The 23,522-nt window shown below is 41.8% G+C and overlaps 1 protein-coding gene across 3 annotated transcripts in view; it reads left to right on the top strand.

The window, feature by feature from the left end:
• The first annotated feature begins 7,223 nt into the window (after positions 1 to 7,223).
• RIC8B (RIC8 guanine nucleotide exchange factor B) overlaps positions 7,224 to 23,522 on the top strand; it is a 121,264-nt gene continuing 104,965 nt past the window's right edge. Inside the window, exons 1-2 of one of the 3 annotated variants that reach the window (XM_049783118.1) lie at positions 7,224 to 7,389; positions 16,566 to 16,613. In XM_049783118.1, the coding sequence (XP_049639075.1) occupies positions 7,306 to 7,389; positions 16,566 to 16,613 (132 nt within the window). In that variant the 5' untranslated portion in view covers positions 7,224 to 7,305. The remainder of the gene's footprint in view (positions 7,390 to 16,565; positions 16,614 to 23,522) is intronic. The other 2 variants (XM_049783117.1, XM_049783119.1) reach the window with 2 other exon arrangements.

Below are 23,522 nucleotides of genomic sequence, written 5' to 3'. Positions count from 1 at the left end.
CCACAAATGTAAAATCAAACCAAATCAGGTTACAGGAGGAATTTTATTCCCATGTGTGGGGGGCAGGGAGACACTGCAGGAGAGAAGCTATGAGCCAAGAGTTCACTGGAATGAAGTCTTTGGGGAGATACAGGGTGAGGCTGAAACTGGCTACGTCTTACTGTTCAGGTCACCACTAATGTTTGACGATAATGGCCTTTGACCTCAACAACCCATAATTCTGTTTTGACTGACCCTGAAACCCATGAAATTCAGATGTAGGCACTGTCCAAAAGTCGAGATAAAGTGACTAATATGGGTAAAAGCTCCAGGTTTGTGCCCCAGATGAAAGGAGATGGCAGTTCTTTGGTGGTAGAGGCAGTTGGTTCTGTCCTCCTCCTTTCAAGGAAATGCTAATCCCTCATATGCAGCCAAAAGACTAGAATGTGTTGATGATGACAATAATCCTTTATCCAGGGCCACCTCTTCTTGGGTGGAAGCTTAAGAGTTTCATAAAATGTTGGTAAGTAAATTAATACTTAACTGCACGTAAGAGTTAAAAAAAATGAAAGGAGGTGGTGGAAGAAAGATTGTGAGCAAATATTTCTAGCACTTAATTGCAAAGACAGAAATGAAGTAGATTGTGTGTAGGGTTGTTTTAGTCTCTGTAGTACACATAGGACAGTCACTTTCCCCCAAATATCTTTTGTGAAAGCATGTCACTGTTAAGGATATTACTGTTGAGGTTTAATAGCAGTGCATTGGAATTATATGTCTGTTGGTTACAAATAGCAGCAAGATTGAAATACTCATGCATTGGTGCTGTAACAGGAATACCGTGACCTCTATCCCTGAACTGAACTTCACCACATCATCATGAGCAAAGGCTGCATTTTTCCATGCTTCTCCATGCCAGGTTTTCTGTGCAGGACACTCAGCTTGAAAATCATCTCCTTAGGGGCCGGGCGGTGGCGCTAGAGGTAAAGTGCCTGCCTTGCCTGCGCTAGCCTTGGACGGACCGCGGTTAGATCCCCCGGCGTCCCATATAGTCCCCCAAGCCAGGAGTGACTTCTGAGGGCATAGCCAGGAGTAACCCCTGAGCGTCACTTGGTGTGGCCCAAAAACAAAACAAAACAAAACAAAAATCATCTCTTTAAACCCTTACAACCTCCGCAAAGGCAGTATGCTTATTGCAGTGGTGTAAAATTGATGCACAAAGAGGGCAAGTGACTTATCCTTGAACACTCAAGCAGAGTTCAAATTTAAACTTTGTTCTTTCAGGTTCATGCTGGATGCAAAAATCTTTTTTAAGTTTCCAGAAGGTTTTAAGAAATTTGCTAAATAGTCTGCTTGGAGATTCACACTGTGAGTCAGGACTAAAACCAGACTTTCAATTCCTAGTCCAAGTTCTTTTGCCACATTACAGCACTGCCACCCAAAGTGCTGGGTTTTCCCCCAGAGGTGTTTGGATGGGATTCCAAGCCAGCAAGATGCAAATAGGTCTGACCCACATTCCAGCTCTTGGATAAATAAAAAACTCCAAAAGGGTAGAGGCCATTTATGCGCTAAGCTTGAGAGTCCAACTGTCAATAGTTAGTCAATATTAAACAAATGTAATGGTACATTTGCTATGGATGATTAGAAAACAGGGAATGTTACTGGGGAATCCCATAAAAGTGCCCAAAGGCTGGCCCATGAGCTGTAATTTTTAAGAGTTTGAAAAAGTCCTTGAATCATCTAGTCTTGTTTTATAAGTGAGGTCCAGAAAAATTTAAAGAAGCACAGGATTGGAAACACTGCAAAGAGGCTCTTCTTTCAGCTGATCCTATTCACGTTATGGATTCTGGCTTGTACTGTAGTCCCTTGTTTTCACAACTATAGTACACTGAAAGTGTAACTGAAGTTAGATGGGCCTGGTTAGAACATCATTACCATGAGTTATGAATTACCTCTCAGATTTAACTTTCTCTTATCCCACTAACAAACTGACCTCTAAGATATCTCCTCTCTTAGCTTTTAAGTTCACAAGGTTGTGAGCATTTCTCAAGATGCATTTTGTTCATTTTAGCCTCCTGGACCCCACCCCCTCCATTTCAGAGGCAAGGCTCTCCTAGCTCAATGGTCTACTTCCTTCAAGAAGTCTCCTTTAATACTATTTTTCCCATTGGCATTTGCTATTTCACTTTGATTTTGCAGGAAAGATTAGTTTACTGTCAGGCTGTTTCTTGTATTCCTGAAAGCCAGTATCAATTCTTTTCTTTTCTTTTTTCTTTTTTTACAGCACCTCAGACAATGCTGTACATCAATAAGCACCAAATGTTTGTTAAATGGCCCAGCCATAAAACTAACTTTGGCACTGACAGACTTTGCTGTTGATAGACAATACAATTAGAATAACTTCTATCTTACTAGTTCTGATTTCTCAAGACTGAGTCGCGTGCAAGAGTTTGGCAGTTTAACAAAAAAATGAACATAGTGGTGGTTGCTCTATCTAAACATTGATTCAGTGGTTCTTAAGATTCTGGCTAACTGCTTCTGTGAATCAGCTGAGCAGCCTATAAAACTACCAATACTTGGGCCTCACTACAGATAAAGTGAATCCATCTTTGCAATGTGGTACATTCAAGCAATGATCTGCAAATATCATATGGCTATTTAATTTGTACATGCCAGTCTTTTCTAATTCATGGGTGTGTTCAAATATGCATCTGCTGTTCATGATTTAAAAAAGCATAAAAATTTAATCCTTAGAAAAATGAAGAATACAAAGGAAAAAGAAAGGAAAAATGAAGAATACTATCTGGAGCAATCCCCTTACTTTGCAGCTGAAGACACTGGCTTGAGTGGCAGTTGCCTCTCAGTGTCCTGGTGGTGGTTGAGTGGCAAATTTAATTTTCAGTGAGTAAAATTCTCTGAACTCCAGTTATAGACCTAGATAGCACTTAGACCAAGGAGATTAGCTTTGTAATTTCTGCTTCTCTCTAAAGAAAAGGTATAAAATGATAACATGCAGAAGATCTGGGTTTTAAAAGCTGTAGCAGGTACTCCTTACAAACCGTCAATTTGGCACATTTCAGATTCTTCCATTGTCATGACAGAGGAAACGCCACAGCAGGATATATCAAAGTCCGAAATAAATGACTATTTGTAGGCTTTCTCATTGGCCCTGACCTGAAAGTCCATAGTATTTTATAATATCAGAGTCAGTACACTCATAGCCCTTATAACCCTTAATTCCACTACTTATTAGCAGACTGATTGCTTACATTGCAGGCTAATCAACATCTGAACTTCCCTTTTCTTTATATAAAGGGAGATAGTGCTGTCCTACTGACCTTGCATTTTCTAGCTACTATAAGGATTAAATAAAATAACTTGCATGGGGCTGGAGCAAAAGTGCAGTGGGTAGGGCAACTGTCTTGCTTCTGGTTGACTCAGGTTCGATCTCCTGCACCACACATGGTTTCCCTGCCCCCTAGCCCTGCTAGGAGGGATAATAGCACAGATCCAAAAGTAAGCCTTGAGCATAGGTGGGTGTATTTCAAAAACAACAACAACAACAACAAAAACCAAAAAAAAAAAAAAAAAAAAAAAGAAACAAAAAATGTGTGGAGGGGATAGAGTTACTGTATAGCAGATAGGGCACTTGCCTTGCAGATGACCTGAGTTCAATCTTCTGCCTCCTATTTGGTCCCTCAAGCCCTCCAGGAATGATCCCTGAAAAAAGCCAGGAGTATGCCCTGAGCACAGTCAGGTGTGTGCTCCCTCCAACCCCCTCAAAAAAAAATCCATATTGAGATATTCTGAGTAAAGCTCTATCTATAGATATATACAAAAGATGCATTACTATCTTTCAGAAAATGACTTGTGAATAATTTGCTGCATCACCCATTACTGACATAGGCTTCAAAGCCTGTATAGTACAAGCAACCCTCCGACTTCCACCTCAATTAATAAGAACTGGAGTTAGTACTGGACTAGAGACTGTAAAACATGCTACTGCTTAATATTCAAGAAGGTAAAATAATGTAGTGACCCAGGATTTGGCCAATGTAGGCTCTAGTTCCAGTCTCTGCTTCTAACTATTGACTTTGGACAAGTCACTTAATTTTTTAGGACCAGAGTCTCGTCAGTGGTCAAAGGAAGACTTGAATTAGAGTCAAAGATCCTTTTGACTTATAAAATCAGAATATTAGCACTTAATTAAAGTGACTAAAGTACAACTTCCCAAACTGTTAACTTGTGTGGTTTCACATTAAAATTTTTTCTTTTTAGAAGTACATAGTTGGAGCCTAAAAGCACAAGCTTGTTTTTGTTAAATAGGTATTTCAAGCAACCTCTCTTTAAAAGCAGCTTTTGTAGACCTGGAAAGATAGCTCAAAGGGTTGGAACACATTCTGTGCATGCAGGAGATCTGGATTCTATCCCCTAAAGCACATGGTCCCCAGAGTACTGCCAGGGGCAATTCCAGAGCATAGACTAAGAGTAGCTCCTGGGTACAGACAAATATGGCCCTCAAACAAAACAAATACTCCAAAACAAACTAAAAGCAACACTTATGGCATAATTTATGCTCCCTGGTATCTATCAGGGAGTTCTTGTTCACAAATCTATAGTAACCCAAAAAGCACACAAACAGTACTGGACATAAAGCTGCATCCAAATATTTTATATTTTGTTATAGTTTGGTTTGACTTTCTCTTATATTACCGGTTCTTCTGAATCAGTTTTTAATACTTGTCATGTAAGAATAATACTTCCTCAAAGATCCAATGAGACTGTATATGAAAAAAATTTTTTTTATATTTTTGGATCACACCAGTGGTGCTCTGGGGTAAATTGCTCCTGGCTCTGTGCTCAGAAATCACTCCTGGCATGAGGGACCATATGGGACGCCAGGATTCAAACCACTGTCCGTCCTGGATCAGTTGCTTGCAAGGCAAACATCCTATCGCTGTGCTATCTCTCCAGCTCTCAGTGAAAATGTTTGTATGCTGTTAAAAACAATGTTTTTAATAATGTTTTTAATGTTTAGTAATGTTTATAGTTACTGAAGGACTACAGCACACCATTCTATGACCTAAGTGTGGTTTTTAAAAGAGATGGATTAAAAAATGTCTGGCTTTATTATGTTCACAGTACGTTCCCCAATGCCTGGCTCAGCAGTATGTTTAAGAGTAGAAAACATTCACATTGGTGAAAAAAAATGCCCTAAGTCTAAATCTCCCCATTGTTTGATTGTGAAGGAAAATAATAATTCACAGAAAGACCCAAAACTCCATGAACTTGGATTGCCTATTTTTATCTCCAAGTTTCCAGACTAGTTCCATATCTTGACACAGTAGAACTTTGGTAATTCTTGTATAAATGTTTCCCACCTCTAATTCATATTCAGCACAATTCAAGCAGGGAAGATATTTGGTCAAGGTTGTTTAGAATGAAAAACTGAAAACTATAGACAACTTGTCCATTAACAAATCTCTTGGGAAAGGAGCCTAGGCTCTGAGTACAAATTCAGTCTCCAAGTTCTGCAATCTTAGGAAATTCTACTTTCCAAGATTCGGTTTCCTCACTTTAGAATGACAATTACTACTTTCCTCATAAGGTTAAGCACGAGAATGGAAGCCTTGCAAGATTAGGGCCATTATATGGAGCCATTGTACTACAACAGAGTGCTGAAATGTCCTAACTAGTATTTTGCACAGTGGATGTTTTCAAATATTCGCTTAAAATTTTGCTCCATCCAATGTTTACATGGCAATGAGCACTAAGCCTGTCACCCCCACCACCAGCACCACATACTCCTCCTTCTTACCATTATCCTCAACACTAGCATCAAATAATCATTTTCACCTCCACCATCATCCTCACCATCAGCACTGCCTAATTATCTTCACCACCCACCTTCACCATCCACCCTCCTCAGATCTTCATCATCGCCCCTAGCAATCAGCAGAATACATCATCATGGTCACCACCACCCTTCTCACTACCACCCCCTAGACTGTCAACCTCCTCAACATTGCCAACTACCATCATCACTGTTAGTGCATCAAGATCACTCCATTGACTGGGTGATGCCAGAGTAGATAGATGCCTCTGCGAGGAAAGAAAACTGGATTCAAATCTTGGCTTCCCATTTATGGGCTCCTTCCTTGGACATAGTGCAGACTAACCTATCTGGGCACCTTTGATTTAGCAACAATAACAAAAAATCTCGATTATCAGGAGCATGAGCGGCTCTAAGAAAACCCATCTCTAGCTGAGCCTGGAGATCTGGAGGTCCACGAATCATTATTAAGGTGAGGTAACTACCTGCCATTCTCCCTCCCCACCCCCCCAGCACTCTACACACAGAACATGAGGGCGACCACGGGAGGAAGCAAAGCATGAAACCGCTGGAATGTAACCGCGGTTGGATGCTTCCCACAGAGGGGTGCCCAGGTACCATGCCCTGCCAACCAGGAACTTTTAAAAAGGCAGAATCAGCGACGGGTACCCCCTCCCTCTAACGGTCTCCATCCAGAGAACCTCCTGGCCTCAGGCGGCCGCCAGCCAGCCAGCCTGCTTGCCTGCCTCCCTCTTCCGGCCCTCGCAAAGGACTACAACTCCCAGCATGCTTTGGGCGGGAAGTCTTTCCCGCTGGCTGGCTACTACTAAAACTCCCGACAGGCCCTTCAGCACAGCAGTCCATTGGAAAGGCGTGTGGGATGAGCCCCGGGGCACGCCGGGAATTGTAGTCCGCTGCAGCTGCAGGCGCTTCCAGAGAGGCAGCGGAGGAGAGCAGAGCGCCCGGGGCTAGCTACCTAGCTAGCTAGCGCTCGGTCAGCTGAGGAGAATGCTTCTCAGCCGCGGGTCTGGAGAGCGCAGTGGAGTCTGTGGAAGCCCTCTGAAAAGGGGGGCCTCTTCTCCGAAGGAAGGAGGAGTTGGGGGGCTAGGCTTGGCGTCCCGGGCCGCCTGACCCCGCCTCGGGCCCTCGCACCAGCAGGCCCGCGCGCCCGTCCGTCTTCCCGCGCCCCCGGGGCCTGCCTGCCCGCCTGGTTGACCAGGGGGCGGCCGCGGTTGCTGGGGGAGCGCCGGTGACGTTGCGGGGTGAAAGTTGAGGGGCGGGTGACGTCGGGCCTCCACCGGGGCGGAGGCTGTGGAGGTAGGAGGGAGGGAGGGAAGGAGGGAAGGAAGGAAGCGGGCGAGCGGGCGAGCGGGCGAGGAAGCAAGCTGGGAAGGAGCGAGCCGGCGAGCGGGGGCGCGAGGCGCGAGGCGTTCACCTGGAGGCAGCACAGCCTCTGGCCGCGGCTCCCCCCACCCCCGCCCCTGCACCCCGAGGCCATGGATGAGGAGCGCGCCCTCTACATCGTCCGGGCCGGCGAGGCGGGGGCTATCGAGCGGGTCCTGCGGGATTACAGCGAGAAGGTAAATTAAAAAAAAAAAAAAAAAAGGCCTGGCCTTCCCATACCCCCCACACCCCAATTCCTGGGCCGCCCTGGGGGGGGGCTTTTGCATATTGCACCCCACCCCTTACCCTCCGCCCCTCATTCCGGGGATGCGCGTGGCTCTTCCCTTTCCCTCCCTCCCTCCCCCCCCCCAAAAAAAACGTTTCCGGCTTGGGCATGCGTGGTGGCGCCCCCAAAGCCTTTTCCCAGCTTTGCATCCTGCATCCCACCCCCACATCCCCACTCGGACGCCCACTCCTCCTCTGATTCCGGATTCCCCCGCACACCCGGCCTCACATGCTTTTTCCCTGGTGTGCAAGCACACACACAAATGCACACACACACACACACACACACACACACACACACACACGCCACGCACACACAACACACCCCCGGAATCCCCCAGCCGTGCGGGATGGATGGATGGATGCACGAACGCACCCACCCAGTGCTGCCTCACCTGTATAGTGTGTATTGGAGGCCTAATACGGCCCCACTGGTTGGCACGAATGGGTCCGCCACGAAGGCAGCGCTCTCTGCTCGCCCCCGGAACGTGGGATGGATGTCTGCCAGGCCCCAAAGCTGCTAGGGGCTCACCTGCTGCTTCCTAGATTGGTTCTAGGGGAAATCGCTTCCTCCACCCCATTGTAGAGATGAGCAAAGCGAGGCGCAGAGAATGGGCAGGCTTGCCAAGGTCAAGGTTGTGTTGTATTCTAAGTTAAAAGGAGATGAGAACACCTGCCCGACCCCCAGCAGCAGTGCGGCAGCCTCTTCACAGTTCTCCATTCCACAACTCAGTGAAGCTATGACAGTTGCCCTGGGAGGTTTGAGCTGAGTTTTGCCACGGGGATTCTCTATTCCTGTTAAATAATTTGCCCAAGGTCATACTTGTGAGCTGGAATTCCAACCTGGGTCTTCAAACTACCCCATTCATTGTTCATTTCTCTTGACAGTTTTGCAGTCAAACTGGTGTCTATTTAGAAGCTACTTTTCTCAGTCTCCCTCCCAGAAGCCTGGACTCTGTTTCTTTTTTCTTCCAGAAATTTGACATGCTCTTTAAAAGAGGTAGCAGACCACACCATTACTCTTCCATCTACAAGACTAACTAGGAATGATGGACCACACTTCCTTTTGGAAAGGTCAACACCAAGTCACACCCTAGACCTAACATTCTAACATCCTTTATTTGCTTCCATTCTTTGTCCCTGCTTCTGTGCCCACCATACATTTTCATATATTTTTGAACTGCCAGGAAGCCCTGCCTGTCTTGGGAGGAGGAGATGCAAAATAAGATTCCCCTTTCACCCTTCCAACAATTCTGATGAAAGTGGTATTCCTCATCTCACAAATGATAACATTTAGGATAATGACTCTAATGTGTACCACAGGTCTGAGATATAAATCTAGGTTTTCTGCTCTTTCTTCAGCACAATGCTTTGTTTCTTTGGGAGGATGTGTGGAATCAATTCTGTTCATACCTAAGTTCCTCTCCATTGATTTATGGACAGTGCATAGGTCCCTAATGTAGAAATGTACTTAATGCATGAGTGTACATATTATGGAGAGTGTCAGCATCTAACTTGATTAATCACATCCATAAAAGATGTGAGAAGGTACAGATTTTCCAAAGACAGAAATTCTATTGAAAACTTGACCTTTTGGTGGAACCAATTAATGATTATCTAGCACTTACTATATGCTAGATAGCCATCAATAAATAGAACTCTTCTTTAACAAAGAGAAGGGAAACTCTACTGGATATTGTCGCCTTCTAAATTTCTCCTTCCCTTCTTCACAAAACTTAAAGCTCGAATTGGCTTCCTCCAATTTATCTCTTTCTTTTCTTGCTCTCTCACCAGGTTTTCCTCTTAGCATTCTGGGCCAAGTGCTCTCTGAGCTTAAACTCTGGATATCACCAGTTCCCTTTTCACATAGTGAAATTTTTTTTTTTTTAACATTGTAATGCCCAATATATGTTAAGATAGTATTTCTGAAGTGTTTGGAGGATTCCAAGACATTTGGAATTTGAGAGCTAATCCTGAGAATGCTCACACTTCATCTGAACCAGGCCAAGCCATGTTCAGTAAAGAACGCTCACGTTTAACATGCTGATTATAGTAGGGTCGGAGTACAAAGGAAATAGCTGAATTTCATGTTGGCAGTGGAGCATTGCCCCTCTAGGGAAGAAGGTTTGGGAACAGATGAATAGGAAGGGGCAGTGATAACCACAGTGGTTGGCAGTAAACTTGAAGAGATGGAATTAAAGAGCTTGGAGTCTGTAGCCCTGACAGAAGGGCCGGATACTCTAGGGCTCATCTTCCTTATGGGAATGAGTTGGAGAAATGTTCAGAGTATTAAATGATGGAGTTCTGAATCTTGGTTAGACTTAACCAAGACGGCAAATAACGTAGAGAATGATTGGTTTACTGTGATTATGGAGGTTTGCTGTAGCTGTATTTCTCAGACAAATCTAGTTCTTAAGGAGGCATTGGAATAGAGTGGAAAAGTGGACTTGGTAGTGGAATGAATCTGGTATTTAGTAGCTTCATGAGTATGGATGTTGTTTTACATCAGTGAGTATCAGTTTTTTCCTCTGTATAAAGCAGATACTTACCATCTGAAGTATCAGACTTCAATGAAGTGTAGTGCTCTGTGCTTTGCAGTACTCTCAAGAGGCATTCATTTGGATACATTGACAATGGTCATGGTGCTCAAAAGCCAGAGCACAAACTCTGTAAACTGATCTTGATCCTCATTTAATCATCCTTGAGGCCTAGGACAGGTTATTAAACTTCGCTGTGCCTTGTTTTACTCTTTTGCCAAACAAATAATAACAATAGTACACTTGACAACATGGTTTTGTTTTCAGTGTTAAATGAAATGTATAGGTTCAAATGTGCTACCAGGTGTGTGTTATCTGTGCATATGTGTTGCTTGGGCTGACAGATAACATGGTCTACCTTTTTTTTTTTTTTTTTTGGTCACACCTGGTGGCGCTCAGGGGTTACTCCTGGCTTTCTGCACTCAGAAATCGCTCCTGGCAGGCTGGGGAGGTTGCGGGGAGGGACCATATGAGATTGCCCAGTATGGAACCTGGGCTGACCCCAGTTGTCTCTCTTTCTCTACCCTCCTCCTCTTCCTCCCCTTTCTCTTCTCCCCCCTCCCCCATCTCTCCCTCTTCTCTCACTAAGAGCTTACTCCTATCTCTGTCCTTGGGTGGTGTTTCAGAGACCACACACTGTGGAAAATCAAAGCAAGGCAAGTCGTTTTAACCCCTATACTGTATCTGCAGTCCATAGCTATTACTTTTGAGTAAAAAAAGGTCAAAATTTGGGATTGTACTCCTTTTTCCTTGACACACTTCTAATGGGTAGCAAAGTACATTTTACCATGTTTAGAGCAGTAATTAGTTACCTGTCTGGTCTAAGTAACTGTCTTTTACTATGTTGCAAAAACTTTCATTTCCCACTTTGCTTTCTTCAAATCACTACTCCTTGATCTATCTATTCCATAAAATTAGAAAGTTGTCTGTTTCACAAAGGCATAATGCAAGTTGTCTCTGTAAAGGAAAGTATTTGTTTGTCTTGTGCTCATACCCGGCCTTGCTCAGGGGTTATTCCTTACTCTACATACAGGAATTACTCTTGGCGGGCTCATATGAGATGCTGGGAATTGAACCTGGGTCAGCTGCATGCAAGACAAGCACCCTATCCACTGTACTATCACTCTGGTCTCTAGGAAATTATTTTTTTTAAATATAGGAATACCTTTTAAGCACTGCCTGACCTGGTCCTGGTGGCCCTCCTGTGCTTTCAGGTATGCTCTTGAGTTCCTTTGGCCACAATAGTCTGCAATCTGCCCGGAGTGGCCCCAATAAATAAATAAGTAAAATTAGGAGTAGTTCTTTTTCTCTCCTCTCATTGCACCTATTAACATTTTCAATACCTGTTATGTACTATGTATATCCTGTATGTTTGTTATTACATATAATCCTCTTATGTGAAAATTTGATGAAAGAACCAGATGTGTTCTTTTAGTGTGCGGAGGGCCAGGAAGAAAGGTGGGGAAGAGACTAGGAAATTGAGTTCTATGAAGACAAAGTGATTAAGGGCATAAGAAAGCCAAGTTAGAAAGTGGCAGTGTAGTCTTAGACCAGTCTTTGCCCCTATCCAGGTCTCTTTTCTCAAGATCATTATTATTGCCGTTATTCTGTCATTTGTGTTGAACACAGAAAACTAAGGGGTTTTTGTTTGTTTTTGCTTTGGTGCCCCACCCAGTGACACTCGGGTTACTCTGGTTATATGCTCAGAAATCTCTCCTTGCTTGGGGAACCAAATGGGATGCTGGGGGATCGAACCCTGGTTTGTCCTAGGTCAGCGGTGTGCAAGGCAAGCGGCGTGCAAGGTAATCACCCTACCACTGCACCACCGCTCCAGCCCCCATGGATTTTTTTAAGGAGTTATAGTGTACTACTTTTTAGTGACAATTGGACCTTCATCATCCCAACTGTAGTTCTAAAATGAACTATGAGTTATGGGAAATATGTAGTCTGTCTATGCTCCTTTTCTCTCCGTTAAGGCTTGTTCTGTTTTTAGTAGGGAGGTTGGTTGCCATTATTATAGTCAACAACAAATAGTGATGGAAGACCCTTAAGTGCTTTGCTAGTGCCACAGTTGCTTGAATTGTGACTAGTTAGACTAGAAGGAAATGCAAACATAATTTAATCCAACCTTGGTTATAGGTAAGGATGCTGAGACATAGAATATCAACTATGATGATAGACATATAGTTGGTTTGGTGCCCATAGAAGCCATTTGGGCATATTATTTCCCCATAACAAATTTCAGCAGTATTCCATTTTGGAATTATGGCTGCTGTATGGCCAAATGAAAGGTAAATAGATAGGTCTCCAGGAGTAGTCCTCAGAGGACATGGAAATTATACTGATAGCAATATTCTCCTTTATGTGTTAGAAGAACCTGGTTGACAAGACCTAATATTAGGATAGTTCTCAAGACAGAACTTCCACATTTGATAGGGAATATCATTATTTTGGACATTGTCAAATTATTTTGGACATTTTACTTTCTTTTTTTTTTTTTTTTGGTTTTTTGGGCCACACCGATTTGATGCTCAGGGGTTACTCCTGGCTAAGTGCTCAGAAATTGCCCCTGGCTTGGGGGGGGGCATATGCGCGGTCCTTCCTTGGCTAGCACTTGCAAGGTAGACACCTTACCTCTATCGCCACCTCACCGGCGCCGGACATTTTACTTTCTACTTTTGAGTTTAGACTCTCTTTTCATTCCACAGGTTTTTACAGGGGAGTTTCAGGTTGTTTTTTTTTTTTTTTATTATATCTTCTTTCTAGATTGAGTTAGATTAAGTCTCAGTTACTGGTATTAGTTCTACAAATAAACCCTGTTCATAAAGTAGCATGTATCCATATACCCCTTTTTTGGTTAATTTTTATGTATTGCTTGAAGATTCTTTTGGACATTGTAGTAATTCCTAGTTTTCTCACACATAGGTCAGTATTTGTCTTGGGCAAATCAGTAACAACACCAATGGCCATTTAGTATGTAAGGTGCTGTCCATAAAGATAAGAATGCTCATGGGCAGTAAAGTTGAGTACTTACTTGATCAAGTTGAATACTTGACCAATGGCTTTTGAGGTAGGGCCAGCCTCAAACCTTTTGTTGTCTGACCTGTTCATAGGATTTAAAACCTACTGGAGAGTGGGGAGTTATTATGATAAGTCTGGTGTATCACAGAATTGTTCCCCTCTGTATTTAGTGTATATGTCTTGAAGCTAAGTAATAGCTTTACTCTTAAATTTATATTTGATTTGTTGCTCCTGTTTGTTTGGAAATTAAGTGCATAAAGAAAGTGAGGTGGTTAGCAGTTCTAGAAAGGCTAGATATTTTAATTTCCCTTCCTTTCCCTTTCAGCCTTAGAATTGGGAGAGATTAATGGTAATAAGTACTAAATAGGTGCTGTATTATCTAAATTAGATAAAAGAAGCCAGGCTTTGAGAAGTCAGTGTCTTTAGATCCTGTCTAAGAGATCTTAGCTTTAGAATAGACACATTCAAAAGAGTAGTAGCATAGCAGTAGGGCCTTTGCCTTGCACCTGGCCAACCCTGGATAGACCCTGGTTGAATTCCTGACATCCCATATGGTCCCTGGAGCCTGCCAAGAGCAAATTCTAAGCAGAGCCAGGAATAACCCCTGAGCGCTGCTGGGTGTGTCCTCCCCACCCAATTCAAAATGCAGTTTGTATGGCCTCACATACTAGTATCCTTCCTTCCTCCCTCCCTCCCTCCTGTTACCAGGAACTTGGAAAAGAGGAATGGGGAATTATTATGGTTTTGTTGCTGTTATTGTTCGTTTTGTTCTGCCAGAGATCAAACACAGGACTTCCTGTACTCTACCACCAGCTACATCCTAGCCCCGTGTATTAAATTCTGTCCTAATTAAGTTCAGCCCTCATGGACCAGAGAAATAATAAAGGGGCTAGGGCACTTTCCTTGTATGTGGTCAACTCCAGTTTGCTCCCCCATACCACACCATTGAAAGTGAATTTCATGCACAGAGCTGGAAGTAACCATCAAGTATGGCAGAGTATGGCCTAAAATCCCCCTCCCCCAAATAAAACCAAACAGTTCAGTCTTCATCCACTGGGAGATAGTTCAAAGAGCTGGAGCACATGTTGTCTGTGCTGGAGTCCCAAATTTTATAGGTCTCCTTGAGTACTGTTGGGACTAATAGCTGAGCCTCTGGTGATGACAGGAATCGAATGCATCCATCCTGGGTCAGCTGTGTGCAGTTGTGCAGTACTGCTGTGCTACCACTGCAGCCCCATTTTTGACCATCTTTTAACTAACAACAACAACAAAAAAACCCAATATGTTAGTCTATCTGGTGATGTATCCACAACATTTGCTTAAGTTTTGTTGAATATTCATGTTGTTTCTTTTTTTCATTCTATTAAGTAATACCTAATATATTTACAAATACTATCTCTTATTCTGGATGATTTCTTTAGGATAGATTCCTAGGAATAGAAATTCTGGGTCAAAGGGTCTGAATATTTTTTACATTTCTAATATGTGTTGCTAAATCACTTTTCCTTTTAAGTTTGTGTCATTTTATACTGCTGCCAGCAATATCACTCTGGGATTACTAATTCTCATATCTCAGAGAGCTTTATGTCCTTCATCTTGCTCTCTCATTTGCTCAAAGTATTCTTTCAGAATGCTCTTCTCTTTGTACCTCCTTCATAGTCTTTCTGTTGGTTGCCTAGCTGCCAGTTTAGGTATACGTTTTTAAATTTCTCCTATTTCATCTATTTTAACTGTTTTGCCGTGTGTGTGTGTATGAGGCAGGTGCTGTTAGGTTTCTTCATGGGGCTCTCTCTGCCTAACCTGTTATTTTCTATTTGACTACTTTTTTGTTTGTTTGCTTTTGTGTTAGGGCCATACTTAGCAGTGCTCAGAGGTACTCAAGAATCATTCCTGGTGATGCTTGGGAGGTCATATGTGATGCAGGGATCTAACCTGAGTCAGCTGCATGCAAGGCAAATGCCTCAACTGCTGCACTTTAGTTTTGGTCCCCCTCTAACTACTTTTTTTTTAATCTTCAGGGCTGCTTTTCTATTCCATCTCATTTAATTTCAAAAATTAATTCTTTTTGTGTACTTAACATCTGGTAGTTTTTCAGTAAATTTTTCTGAGTATGGCAGTGAAAGAAGTACAGTAGAAAAAGCAGGGAGATGCTACTCAAGGCTGAGAAATTTTGTACTCCAAATTTTGGGTGCTATCACTTTTTCTATGATAGATCAGCTTACTGTATACTCAAGTTCAGTCTTTAGGAGGAAAATGCGTTCAACCAATTAGTCAGGAGAGTCCTAATACTTTTTTCTTTCAGTTATTATTTCCTCAGTATTGTTATCATCATCTTTATAACCCTAATAATTCTAATATATGCTCAGTGTTTACTTTGTGCCTGGCCCTGGTATGTTGTATTATATAAGCCTTAGTACTATTAACCCTCACAGCAGCTCCGTAAACTAGGTAGACCCTCATTTCACATGACAACTCCAAAGTACAGTTTATTACCTGTTTGAAGTCACCATTATCAAGTGGCCATAATTTTTTTTTGGGGGGGGTCACACCTGGCAGTACTCAGGAGTCACTCCTGGCTCCACGCTCAGTAATCGTTCCTGGCAGGCACAGGAATCATATGGGATGCCGGGATTCGAACCACCTTCCTTCTGCATGCAAGGCAAATGCCTTACCTCTATGCTATCTCTCTGGCCCAAGTGGCCATAATTTGAACCCTTATCCTCATGCAGCTTACTTTCTAAAATGCAAATACTCCAAGTCTCCTCTTTGCCTACAGTTCCCTAATCTTACTTATTGCATAAGAAAAGAAAAGGGGCCCGGAGAGATAGGTGGGGCATTTGCCTTGCATGTGACAGACCCTGGACAGACCTGCGTTTGATTAGCGCATCCCATATGGTTCCTTGAGCCTGCCAGGAGCAATTTCTGAGCGCCGAGCCAGGAGTAACCCCTGAGCACTGGTGTGTGGCCCAAACCCAAGGAAGGAAGGAAGGAAGAAAGGGAGGGAGGAAGGGAGGGTAGGGGGGAGGGAGGGAGGAGCACTTCAGCACTGTTGGTAGAACCTTTCAAATGTCTGACCAATTTACTTTTCTATTCTGATCTTTGTTTTCTCCTCTTCTCTCATTATCTATTTATCTCATTATCTATGCCTTGTTTTAAGTGAACTGCTTGTTTCACAAGTAACTGTTTCACACTTCAGAGTCTTTTTCTGTCTAGACTGCTTTACATTTACATTTACATTGCCTTCTAGTAACCCCCTATTCATCTCTCAAATTCTGGCTCAAAAGTCTATACTCTGTACAATGCCTTCTAGATTTCCCTGGGCCAACTTAGTGACTTGGTACTCTGTTGTACTCTTTTTGTATACATTTCTGCTATAGGTTTTTTCATACAGCTCTATGATGCTTAGTGCCTTTCTCTCTTTAATAGGAATATTAACATATGGGAAGGTAGCATATTTATTAAGATATAGTCAGAATGTTAAATCTGTATATTTAAAATGACATTGTTTCCCTTTTTTCCCCTACCCTCAGCATAGGGCTACTTTCAAATTTGAATCAACCGATGAAGATAAACGAAAGGTAAGTTTTTGTTATTTACCCTTTGTGTCTGCGCATTAGTTTCAGAGTTCCTAAGAAGCATACTTCTTTTCATCTTAGGGTTGTTGGTTTTTCTTCAGTTGTTTTTTTTTAAAGAGAAGAAAGATAAGTTCCAGAGTTAGCATGAATTTGACACAATTTCTTTCTCCATCTCCATACACTTACATACTTACATAAAGAGGGAATAGAAAAATAAGGAAACTTCCCTCTCAGATCTTATCTCACTTCCAGAGATTGACTTTGAATGGTTGCAGTGCTGCAGACTGCCCACAATAGATTACTAATATTATAAAGTTTGGTTTTATAATCAACTTGATTTTGGATTTGCCTTTTTGGGAAAAATACCATATTTTCCGGCGTATAAGACGACTTTTGAAACAAAAAAAGTCAACCGAAAATCAGGGTCGTCTTATACGCCGAGTATATCCCAAAAAGTGTTTCAATATGCCGCTAAACGAAAATTGTCTGAATATTGCCACAAAACGAATTTTCCAACTCGATCCTGCACCAATCACTGCAAGGCTGCTCGGACTGCCTCTCTAACTCAGCCAATCCAAGCAGGCTTTTTATGCATGCAAATTAGACAATGTTCTGGACCCGAATCTACACTGTCAAAAGCCTGCTCAGATTGGCCAGAGTCAGAGAGGAAGTCTATTACAGTATAACCTTTGAACCTTTGCTTGTTGTGATTGGCTCACTGTGGTACATACAGTTGCAGCACAGGAACTTTCTGTCTGATACAGCGAATATAGGCCTAAACCTATGTTTTAACTGCAAAATTAGGGGGTCGTCTTATACGCTGGCAAATACGGTAGCTATTCATGATGTTGCACCTCAACCAAGTATCATTCTCTGTTGAAAGTCTATATATTGTTAGCCATTGTGTAGGTCACATTCATGGTCAGAGTAGAAATGGAGTTGAGATTTACCAGTAAGTTTCTATAAGATAGGCTATATCAGAGTTATGACCTTGTAGTACTATGTTTGCCTGTTGGGCTGTGTATATGTCTGTTTTACTTAGTTGATTAGAGTATGATGCTAAAGGAATAGTTCACCAGTTCTGTATTTTGCTGAGACCCATAAATCTGTCCTTGGTCTCATCTATGTCAAGTCATAGTAAGAGAACATGACCAAATCAGAGTAAACCTGTCACTGCTGCTGGAGAAATAACTTGAATCCAGTTTTTTACTGGTAGTTTTTGATAACAATATAAAATCATTCTTTCCTTCCTCTCCATACCCACATTTGTTGTCTATATCACGCTCATTTTGCTTCTTAAGATTTCTCCAGTCCATTCTTCCTTTAACACTGCTCTAATTTAATTTACTTGAATTATTGTGCCAAGTTTGTTATTCTTTCTTTTTCTAATCATGGGCCCTCTAGTCTATTATCTGTAAGTCTAAAAGAGTAATGTAATAATCTAATGCTGTTTTAAAATCCTTGAGTGACTTTTTTTTGTTTTGTTTTGGGGCCACACCTCTCAGTACCTAGGAGTTACTACTGGTTCTGCACTCAGGGATCACTGTTGGTGGTGCTTTGGGGATCAAATGGAATGCCGAGGATTGAACTTTAATCAGCTGCATGCAAGGCATATGCCCTATCCACCATGCTATCGCTCTGACCCAACTTTATTTTCTCATGTGAGAAAGAAGAAATGCATAAATATAGAAGTTATAGTTTCTTAACATAATTTTCTAGATGGTCAATGGTTGGAGCCTGTGCCTACTTTTGCAGCCTATTGTTTCTCTCCCTTGTATTTTTTGCTTTAACAATATGAAATCTTTCCAGTTACACATGCATCCTTTATGTTTCTTACATCGTGTCTTTATATGTTATTTTCTTCCTAAAATGCTCCCTCCCTCTTTTATACTATTGCTCCTTTTCACGTAATTGCTACAGAACTCTAGAGTACCTCCGTCAGGAAGCTGTCTTTGGCACTCCTGTTAAAGTTCCCCTTTTCAGTATTCCCATTAAACTGTCTAAGTCTTTCTAAGTCTATGTCTAACTATGTTTATATATTGTTTCATAATAATGTTCTGTTCAGTTTTGTTTTTGGGTTACACCAGCAGAGCTCAGATACTCCTGGCTCCACACTCAGAAATTACTCCTGGCAGGCTCTGAAGTCTGTGATATTGGTAACCAGGTATTGGACCTGGGTTGGCGACATAGAAAGCAAATGCCCTACTCCTTATGCTAACACTGCAGCCCATATCTCATAATTTGTACCTTTGTCTCTGTTATTATGTTTATATTCTCTATCTACAGTATTCAATACACAAATGTCACTCAAGATATATTCATTGAATGAGTGATACGAAGTATAGCACTGAGGAGTAGAAACTAACTGATTTTCTTTTGTATTTTAATAATGTATACTGGACTAAAATATCATTTTAGAACAGGTTTTCTCAAACATGATATGCTATTTTCAATATGAGTCTGCTCAGGTCAGTTCTTTCAACTACCAAGTCTGAATTTGGAGGGTGGAATTTCGAAAAATGTATTTTTATATCTGCAGGAAATAAATGCTTACACATTTGGTTGGGTTGCAAAATGGTACAATTCCTCTTACATAGAAACTGGCACTATTTACCAAAATTACAGATGATTTTTGCATTTTGATGGAACAGTGCCACTTTTAGAATTCTATTGTTTTTTTGGGTCACACCCGGCAGCGCTCAGGGGTTTCTCCTGGCTCTATTCTCAGAAATCGCTCCTGGCAGGCACAGGGGACCATATGGGATGCCAGAATTCGAACCACCGTCCTTCTGCATGCAAGGCAAACCCTCTACCTCCATGCTATCTGTCCGGTCCCTCTATTGTTTATTAATAAGCGGAGTTATTTATCAAGACATTGTATGTAGCAACATTTAACAAATAGGGCTCCAGAAGTTAGGAAATACTTGAACAAGCCTTTAAGCACTTCTACATACAGCCATATAATACTATGATTAGAGTAATAGAGAGGTAGAGAAAGAAAGAAAAACAGACTAATTTGCCAATGAGAAAGAAGTGGGGGAAAAATGTGGCAAAAAATTTTTTTTTGCACACTTGTGATAGATGTGGAGACTAGGAAGGCAGCTACTATATGTTTAATTTAGCTGAAAAAATATATGTAATTTCATTGTGTCTTGGAAATTCGACACAACAATTTTTGTTAGTGCTTTTACTGATGAAAATGTATACATTAAGATAGAAATTCCTCTACGTTTCATTCCCTTATGGTTCAGTAGAGGGAAAAAGTTTTTCCATGCAGTTATTACAAGCATATTAATTTCTTATAGGGTAATAGCTAAACAACATTTTCAAAGTGTTATACTTTGAAAGATATTTCAAAGATATTTTGAAAGATATTTGAAGATCTACTGTTTCAGTTATAGTGTAGATTCTGCTTCCTGGAGATCTGACATAAACAAATGTCACTAGGGACTTAACTGTGTAAGCGTCATTAATGGAAAAACATTTGCAAACAAGTCCATGTTGGTCTCTAAGGGTTAAAACCATTAGTGACTCTTTCATGATTAAGATCTAAAACAACTCTGAAGTCAAAACTATTGGATTGCTCCAAAGAATTTACTTCCAGATAGCTTTTTAAGTTCTCAGATGATACAGATCAGTAGGTATATCTCCATATTAAAGCCAGCCTGAATTAAAGGGACTAAAATTACTTTCTAATTTGTATTGCCTCTCTTGTTTTCTTTCTCTCGTTTCTAAATAAGTCTCTAGAGTTTTCTGCCAGCAATTCATTGGTAGTAATAGCACTCCTTTGCATGCTGTCTTTCTGGAAAAACAAAAATGCATCACAATACCTCTTTTTTTTTTTTTTTTTTTCTTAACTTGGTTTGGTTTTGGGGACATACTTTGTGGTGTTCAGGGCTTACTACTGGATCTGTGCTTAGGGATCATTTTGGCTGGGGGTTAGGAGACAATATCTGGTGCCAGAGATTGAACTGGGTTGGCTGCTTTCAAGACAAGTATTCTATCCCTACTATACTACACTCTGGCTCCCACAATACTTTTATTAAAAACTATGTGACAGGTTAGAAACAAATGTAAGGAAATAATGTCTTTTAAAAAAATCTTGATTATATGGAATTTTAAATAAACCATTATAAATTAATGTTTATTATAGTTCATTCCTAGCATGAGCATTTTGCTTTTTTTGTTTTGTTTTGTTTTGTTTGTTTTTGGGCCACACCCGGCAGTGCTCAGGGGCTACTTCTAGCTGTCTGCTCAGAAATAGCTCCTGGCAGGCACGGGGACCATATGGGACACCAGGATTCGAACCAACCACCTTTGGTCCTGGATTGGCTGCTTGCAAGGCAAACACCACTGTGCTATCTCTCTGAGCCCCAGGAGTGATTTCTGAGCATCACTGGGTGTGGCCCTAAAACCAAAAAAAAAATCATTTTTAAATATCTTGATCTCTTTAAAATACACATGTGTGTGTACACAGGCACACACACACATACTCTATCTCACTCACACACCCACACTCTCCTTCAGGGACCTGGCACAAAACTTGACTAAAAGGGCTGAGTTATAGTTGCAGATGAATGTAATTTGCTTATTGTGAATTTCAGATTTATTCCGTAGTTATTTTATCTTACCAAAATCTTATTAAGAAGTTATGCTTCTAATCACGATATAAGGAGCTTTATAGGCGTAGGATCTGTTCTGCAACCTAACTGGTAAAAACTGTCTTAAAAACAACCTCTTGGGGGCCGGAGAGATAGCATGGAGGTAAGGCATTTGCCTTTCATGCAGAAGGTCATTGGTTTGAATATCGGCATCCTATATGGTCCCCTGAGCCTGCCAGGAGCGATTTCTGAGCCTGGAACCAGGAGTAACCCCTGAGCGCTGCTGGGTGTGACCAAAAAAAAAAACCCTAAAAACAAAAAACAACCACTTGAAGGTAGGCCTAAGAGTCACATGTTAATATGAAGAACAATGAGTTCAAGAGAACCTTCAAGACTCAAAAAGAAAATTGAAAAACAGGAAGGGACCTGTTCCCTTCCCCTGATAAACTGAGTAAGATGACAACTGTCCTTCATATTGATGTACCCAAGAATTCAGAACTCCTGCTTACCTTAGCTCAGTAGAAGGGCTTTTTACCAGATAGGAACAGGAAGGCATCAGCGTTTCTCATCCTGTCCCAACTGTCGTTGACAATAAATTCTAGGTGAGGGGCCGGAGAGATGGCACAGCAGTAGGACATTTGCCTTGCATGCGACCTACCCAGGTCGGACCTGGGTTTGATTTCCGGCATCCCATGTGGTTCCCTGAGCCTATCAGAAGTGATTTCTCAGTGCAGAGACAGGAGTAGCCCCTGAGCGCCGCCAGGTGTGACCCCAAAAATAAAGTTATCTTTAAAAAATTTGATTCTAGGTGAGAGATACTAAGACTTAGGTGGTAGTTTCTTCCTTTCACTTAAACTCCAGTAACAGGACAAAAAACTACATTGATTATGGCCTCTTTGAAATTATTGGATACTGGGGCCGGAGAGATAGCATGGAGGTAAGGCGTTTGCCTTTCATGCAGGAGGTCATCGGTTCGAATCCCGGCGCCCCATATGGTCCCCTGTGCCTGCCAGGAGCAATTTCTGAGCCTGGAGCCAGGAATAACCCCTGAGCACTGCCAGGTGTGACCCAAAAACCAAAAAAAAAAAAAAAAAAAAAGAAATTATTGGATACTAACCTACCAAGATGTATGCCACTGATTCTGCTTTCACCCGCCCTCAGGTCAGAATAATGCTCTGGGGAAGAACAGGCTTTATAGCTGCTCTGAATCTCATCTGAAAGGAACCACTATATTTGCCACAAGTGTGGAGAAGTTCTTTATTTTTTTTTTTTTTTTGGTTTTTGGTTTTTGGGCCACACCCGGCGGTGCTCAGGAGTTACTCCTGACTGTCTGCTCAGAAATTGCTCCTGGTAGGCACAGGAGACCATAAGAGGACACCGGGATTCGAACCAACCACCTTTGGTCCAACCACTTTTGGTCCTGGATCGCCTGCTTGCAAGGCAAACGCCGCTGTGCTATCTCTCCAAACCGGGAGAAGTTCTTAACCAAAAGTGAAGTAAAGTTCCTTACTATGGTGGAGAGGATGAAACAGCTATGAGGAACCCTCTTATAGGTAGAATAAATCTTAGAGTTTGACCTCAACTGACTTATCCCTATTATTCTAATAGATAGGTTGTGGAGCAGTTTATGCCTCAGGACATTGTTAAGGACAGTAGAGTAATCAGCTGGCAATTGGTAGAGCTTAACTGCTCATTGTGACCTGGGCGAGCCCAAAGGAAAGGCCTGCCAAAGTTTTATTCTAAAGTTGTTATGAACACACCTAAGAGGAGCAGTTCCTCTACAGAGCAACATCCAGTTATTATTATTACTGTATAAAATTGACTATATGATCTGGATATATAGTACAGCAGTTAGAGTTCTTGCTTCACATACAGTCTCCCACACTGCATGCAGTTCCCAGAGCACTTTCTAGGAGTGGTCTCTGAAAGCAGCGATGAAAAAACCCTAGCATAGCTGGGTCTGGTTCCCAAACCAAAAGAGGCAAAATAAAATAAAATTTAACTATAGATCAGACCTAAATGTAAGAGTTTTAAATATAAAATTCACAAAAATGTGGTCAGTCTTTTTTTTTGTTTGTTTTTTGGGTCACAGCTGGCAGTGCTCAGGGGTTACTCCTGGCCTATGCTCAGAAATCACTCCTGAAAGACTCAGGGAACCATATGGGATGCTGGGATTTGAACCACCAACCTTCTGCAGGCAAGGCAAACACCTTACCTCCATGCTATCTCTCCAGCCCCTAAATGTGGTCAATCTTAATGACTTGATTTGGCAGTGAATTTTTTTTTTTTTTTTTTGGTTTTTGAGTCACAC

This window comes from Suncus etruscus, chromosome 11 (assembly GCF_024139225.1).
Source record: "Suncus etruscus isolate mSunEtr1 chromosome 11, mSunEtr1.pri.cur, whole genome shotgun sequence".
In the NCBI taxonomy this organism is placed as follows: Eukaryota; Metazoa; Chordata; class Mammalia; order Eulipotyphla; family Soricidae; genus Suncus; species Suncus etruscus.
The sequence above is the reverse complement of the archived record's forward strand: the minus strand, read 5'-3'. Positions and strand labels throughout refer to the sequence as shown.